The sequence below is a fragment of the Copidosoma floridanum genome, unplaced genomic scaffold, assembly GCF_036245765.1.
Source record: "Copidosoma floridanum isolate Cflo_tuat_1 unplaced genomic scaffold, Cflo_Japanese_pri ptg000014l, whole genome shotgun sequence".
Taxonomy (NCBI): Eukaryota; Metazoa; Arthropoda; class Insecta; order Hymenoptera; family Encyrtidae; genus Copidosoma; species Copidosoma floridanum.
In genome coordinates this window covers 44,950-51,506 of record NW_028321891.1, presented here as the reverse complement: position 1 = coordinate 51,506, position 6,557 = coordinate 44,950, and the positions used below count along the sequence as shown (strand labels likewise).

Genomic DNA, 6,557 nt, shown 5'->3' with positions numbered 1-6,557 from the left:
GCTGGGGCTACATCTAGCGCCCTGTACATACTAATTTAGGTCGTTCTATTCGTTTGAGCTTAGATTTATTTTAAAAATTTAATCATTCGATTTAGATTAAATAATTATTAGAAATATGTTTAATCAAAAAAGTTTGGGGGGTTAGCGCGCGAAGCGCGCACGGGGCGAAGTATATAAATATATGAATAAAAACAGTACAACTTCCTCGTCGCAGTCGTCGCTGATCGTTCTCGCGCTAGTCGCACACTCGCACTGCTCTGGTAGTCTGGTCCTCTGGTTCACTGTTTTCGCACACACACACACACACACACACACGTCTTGTTTCTCACTCTTTTCAAGGGGCCTCTCTCTCTCTTGCTCTCTTTTCTTTTGTGTTTCGAACTTCGAAGCTGAGGGGAAAAGGCCAAAGTAAACGGGACGGGAAGAGAGCATCGCTGGAGGCCTTCAGCGATTCAGCGTGCATTCATTTTTTTTGTTTCATCGTCGTCGTCGTCGTCATTCCCGTACGTGTGTTAATACATCTTCCTTGATACTTTTCTTCTTGGTCATCTTCTTCTTACTCGTTGTCATGTTTTTCAATCACAGTGGACTGACATAATTATTACAACCAATATCAGTCTTGGCATCGGCCCGTCCCTATCAAGTGTTATACGCTCGCTGTACTTATTAGCTTTTTCGTTGTCACATTTAAATTATTCTTCTTCTCCTTAGTGACAAAGGCGATAAAAAAAAAAGTATAACAAGTACAAAACACAACACAACCGACAGTGTAAGTATATAAATTATGTACATACATATATATTGTAACATACATTCACCCTACCTTGGGCGGTGTGGAGACGGAAGTTGTACATCCTGCGGGAATGCTGCGCGTTTATAAACGACTACAACACTTACATTTTACAAGCTTTGGATTTTACTTTAAAAAAATTTATTTTAACAAATACATGATTCACTAGATGAAAATAATGCGTTTTGTCTATTTACGCTGCACGTTATCAAATTAAATCAAGTCAAAAGCATAAGCTTTGGTATTTCTTATTATTTACTGCTTGCTGTTTTTTATTATTGTCCAGTGATAGGTATATGGAAAACTGTCGATTGCACTTTGTCCGCGTGAAGTCAAAATACCTTCAAATTTACCCTGAAAAGTGTACAAAGCGTTTAAATGTATTGAAAAGTGTATGAGGACCATATCAACCCAGTATGCCAAAATAATTTTTTTTTTTAACCTCATCCGTTGCTTCAACAACTATAATACATACATAATTACTTGTCAAGCATACGACCAGAAATACAAAAAAATTGAATTGAGCTTTACATTTTTGACAAAGATATTTCTCACTCATAGGTACATGATTATTATAAATCGTGAAAACAAATGTGTCAAGTAGTATTTACTCGTACATATAATCATACTCTTATTCCGTGCAATCTTCCTTAAAAAAAAAAAAAAAAAAAAAACCGTCAATGTGTTCATTGTTTTCTGTTTCAGATTCATTACAATCTTGTAAAAAATGGAAGCGGGGGGTGTTTTGACAGCAGAGCGCAGTCCAGCTCGAGCAAATTTGCATGTGGCATTTACGGAGAAAGGTGAAGTCAAGGAAAGAAGAGAAAAGTTTCTCACAGCAAAGTACGGATCACATCAGATGTCTCTGATACGCAAAAGACTTGCAGTCGAGATGTGGCTTTTCGAGGAACTTCAAAAATTATACGAATCCGTGGTAAGTAAATTGTTGTACTTTATACCAAAAACTTTTTAATGTTCTAAACGACAAAGGCAACAATTTTCCAACATGGTAAAACTTGTGATTTCAGAACGAAAATAGTAACGGTAGAGAAGTCGAAGTCGATATCGATGAACTTCTTGATATGGACAGTGACGATCACAGAAGGAGTTATTTACAAGTAAATTATGTTTTTTCTATTTGCTTCATTTATCAATATTTTTATTAATTAAAAATTCTTTTGCATAGACTTTACTAGTGGATGCTAAAAAATCTCCAAATGATGTCAAGGTGATGTATATGTAAATGTTTGGATAAAAGTTTATATTGACTTTTATGAACGTAATAACCAAATTGTACAATTTCAGAAATTTATCAATGAACTTTTGGAGAAAGCCAAAACTCTGTGAATAATCTAGTTCACTACTAGAAACATCGCATATTCGGCTTTTTAAAAAGTTGCAACGTCGAGACTCATAAAATAGATACGAGTGAAAGATATTTTAATAAGAAAACATTTTGTCTTTAAAGTGTACGGAAAAAAAACAAAAACAAAAAACAAATGTGTACTGTCAATCGTAAGCAAACCACGATATTATTGAACAGGGCAATGGATAAAAATAAGCTGCTAGTGTGAAAAGACTGCCCAACAAAGCATTTACGTTAAAACTTTATAATGAAGTGAGTCGAGTTGTTTGAAACATTTTGTGTTAGTTTGACTGTACATTGTTTGAAATAGAATTGGTAACGAGTATGGAATGTTTGATTGTTTAATGATGATTTTTATTCCGATATTTTTTATCGTACTCGAGAATATTAATCGTGTCATGTAATTTCTCTCTTGCAACTATTATATTTGTATTTCAAGAACATTTGCCCAGCAGCTTCCACTTACACGATCTCAAAAATACTATTATCAATGTGTCGAAATCTTACATTAAATGTATCTGCGCTTGAGATGTATTTCACGGTCCCTACTTTTTTTATTTATAAATTATTTACTTTAACGCTGGACCACATTCGTGTAACGTGAAATACAGAAAAATAATAACCTTTTATCCGTCCAAGGATATTTCTAATCATTATACCAAATTAATACTATACTCGTAAATATAATCAATTATCTCGTAGTACTTTTGAATTAATTAGACTGTTGATGCATAATCGTTTCATAAAATACGAGTAATTTGTGGATTTTAAATGTTTATAACTCATGGTTAATATAATTTCAGCCCAAAAAGTTGGCTCGTACATCGAGCAAGACTCTGACAAAATGTTCACAAGTGAACCACAAAAGACTTTGCAATCAAACGCTTAACAAACACTGTAACGAGATCTGACTTATTTTTACAATCGTAATGTTTTTTCTGGCGGTTGTACTCATATCCATTAGTAGCTGTTTGAAAAAAGCACTTTAAAACTCAATAGTCTACTTAATCAAAATTGGGTTGAATACTTTTCGTTATCACTAAACTAATGAATAATGGCAATACGATAATTAATTTTGTTTTACATTTGCAAGCAATACAACGAGTATTATCGATCCAAAAAAATTTACTCGGTATATCAAATGCTAGCTTTATTTCTCAGGTGCAATATAGTATGCCTTTTTTGTAAAACGATTAAGGCATATATATTTGGTAAAGATGAAAAAGTCGGAGCCGAAGGAAAAGTAATTTACAACCTTAACAATTTCAGTCCTTTTATAAACGATTTAATACTTTTGTTCATCATAACGGTTGACATGAATTCTAGTTATCTCGATGATAATTATTAAATGGCTGAGCAAGCTTTACTGGTAGCTTTAAAATATATTTCAAGCCGAGTTTTTCGACTAGTAACAATTGTTCGAGAATAAAAAATAAACTAGAGTTGTACATACTTGTGAGGGTTGGCACAAAATTTGAATTTTCCCTTGGGTATGTATTACACACCGTGCGTGCTCTCACAGTTTTGATAGAGTGCGTGTGTATTTAATCTGGTGAATTCATTAACACCTAAGTGCTGCATTTAAGTTGGTCAACTTTCAAATTTTTCACCATTTGTCGTAAATTTTATAATAAGTCTCTAAAATATTTTAAAATAAAGTTATGAAAATTATGATATTGCTAAATAAATCATTCTGTTTTATAAAGCATTTTTTAAGGATGTTTAAAAAAACACTTATGTGACTGATTGTCCAATATAACAAAATGATCTTGTTTTAGAAAGTAAATGCCTAATTTTTTAAATATGAAAATTATTGGCTGCTTAAATTTTTTTGTATGGAAATCAATTGCATTAGAAAAAAAATGCAACAAATGCAAGGCTAAATAAAAAAGAGTACTTCTTACATGTTGCTAAAATATAGAACCTGTATTGCTCGTGTAATGGGTTTTTTTCTTTTATATTTTAAACTGTAGTCAAATTCAATTGTGACTCTTGTCAAAAAAAAAAAAAAAAAAAAGGACGATGATGTCACAAAGGTACATGAAATTTTGTAAACAAAAAAAAAAAAAAAAAAAACCAACAACTAAACAGCGAAAATAAAATAAAATAATGTGATGGACGCACAAAGCTTTTAAGCATACGTCTCGAATACACCAAATATTGCGCAAAAGTTTAAATCGACCTGTGATAAGTTAAGCACGAAAAAATTTCTTGCCCCTTCTGGAAAAAAAGTCGAAATGTAGCAACCAAAGAATAAAGATGGTTAAAAATTAAAGGTAAGAGTGAGGAAAAAAGTTGTGCAAAATGCATGCGTAAATTCATGTCAAAGAAGCTGTTATGGCAGATCAATATGACAAGTAATGTATAATCTTCTTATGTATGTTAAAAACAAGATAAGTATGCAGTAAACAGCTTTATAAAAGATTTTCTTAGTCGCAAAAGTACATTTGAGAAAAAAATCTCAATAATTGTATCAGCGTTGTACAGTAGGTGCAAAATAAAATAAAATTTTTTATAGAATTGAGTCAAATCAGATTTTAAATCATTTAATAACCCAAAAAGATTACTTTTTAGCAGGAATCCGATAATATAAATACTATAATAATGTTCCTAGAACACATTTTTCTATTCGTAAGTTTCTGTGTTATACCATTCCATCGTTCCTACAACACAGTCTACTTCTCCACAGTTTCTGTGTTATACCTTTATAGCGTTCTTATAACACAGTCCACTATTCTAAATTAGTCACAGATATTACGGAGACGGTGATTGAGTCCGAGATTATGACAATAGCATCAGGTATCATTGATAAGTGCAGTCGAACTCTGTGTGCAGAAACATTAACTTTTACGACCCAAAAAAGTACGCTACAAAATTAGTAAGTGCATATATAACGAATTTACAATTTGTCTTCTAAATTCTAATCCAATAAGTAGTGTTAGCTAATTACAATTTTTATTATTTTCATTGCGAAGAAGGAGTGCGTATGCAACCTATTATCCAACGAAGAAAATCTTCAACCAGTGGCAAATCCAGATTGCTCACTGTTGGGAAAACCTGTGATAAAGTTTTTCCAAACGACGCCCGCGCCGTGGTACCAAAATCTGTTGGGTAATTATTCTCATTAAAAAAAAAAAATATATATATATATACATCCACTTACACATGATTTTTCTTAAAACGCTCCATAACATTTTAGGTATGTTAGAGTTGACTCCGGAAAAATCGGTCGTCAATGCTGCCAAGGCAGTTGAAGTACGTAAGAAGGACACTGCTCCAGTACGACAACCGGATACGTCGAAAAATAACAAAGTAAATGATTACGACAAGGAGAAACTGCAAAAAATTACTCACCTTGTTCGCAGTGCCAAGGAGTCAGTTGATTTTTTTGCACTAGTGCTCCATCCCACCAACTTTGGAAAGATTGATGAAAATGTACTTTGCGTAGCTTTCTTCGTTCGCGATGACATCGTGAAATTCGTATTAGGTAAGAATAAATATTGTACTGGCTTTATTGCATTACTGTGTTGTTTTTCATTGCATATTTTTAATATTTAACTTGGTGTTTACAGATAATGATGGTTTGCCGTTCGTTAGAATATGTGACGACGAGGATAAAGCTACTGCAACAGGTAGCCAAGTCCAAAATATACTGAGTATATCGATGCGACAATGGAAAGTGAATATCAATCAATAACCCACATTTACAATGCCAGGAAAGTTAAAAATTCCTAAAGACGATTCAACATGATGCTCAAGCTCAGGTACGAGACTTTGAATCGTGCTTTGATGCCATCTTGAACGGGGTGCCATGAGGATTGAGAAAGTGCCAAATTATCACTAATTTCCCTATACCTCCATTACTTACGACTAGCAGCCCCCCGTCTCGGCTTCGCCCGAGACTTACTAAATAAAACACCGTAGTGTGTTGACATGTAATGTGAAACGTTTTCAATTAGAAATTTTACACATATTTCTGACACATCTCAGAACAAAAATCTTCTTATTAACAAAATATATATATTCGGAATCCATATAGTTCATTTGGTCAAATAATAAGGTGTAAAAATTCAAAAAAATAATTATGCTGAAAAGTACCGTGCGTTCTTTATGCCATAAAATAATCGGTGGCCATAAGAAGCCGTCGATTTCCAGTTTCTCCCGTGTAATTCACGAAAAAGGCTATTTTTAAAGCTGTTAAGATTTTAAACTCCCAAAAAATTTATATTAAAAAAAAGTTTTTTTTCTCATATCTCACAACTTTATTACCAGAGCAAAAAGTCCTGGACCTTAAACCCTACATTTTTATTGCCACAAAAACACAAATACATTTTTTACTTATTTAAAAATCTGAAATAGGGTCTTTAAAGATTTCAGAGATTGCTGTGAGGGTACAATGAA

General features: G+C 32.9%; 1 protein-coding gene across 2 annotated transcripts; it reads left to right on the top strand.

Moving 5' to 3' along the window:
- Window positions 1-289: 289 nt before the first annotated feature.
- LOC106644615 (protein phosphatase 1 regulatory subunit 14B) lies at window positions 290-4,221 on the top strand. 2 transcript variants are annotated; one of them, XM_014360223.2, is made up of 5 exons: window positions 290-503; window positions 1,496-1,724; window positions 1,819-1,908; window positions 1,977-2,018; window positions 2,096-4,221. In XM_014360223.2, exons 2-5 carry the CDS (start codon window positions 1,518-1,520, stop codon window positions 2,135-2,137), a joined length of 381 nt encoding a protein of 126 aa, XP_014215709.2. In that variant the 5' UTR covers window positions 290-503; window positions 1,496-1,517; the 3' UTR covers window positions 2,138-4,221. The 2 variants fall into 2 exon arrangements, with proteins under 2 accessions (XP_014215709.2, XP_014215708.2); XM_014360222.2 differs by having other exon boundaries at window positions 290-769.
- The last annotated feature ends 2,336 nt before the right edge of the window (window positions 4,222-6,557 follow it).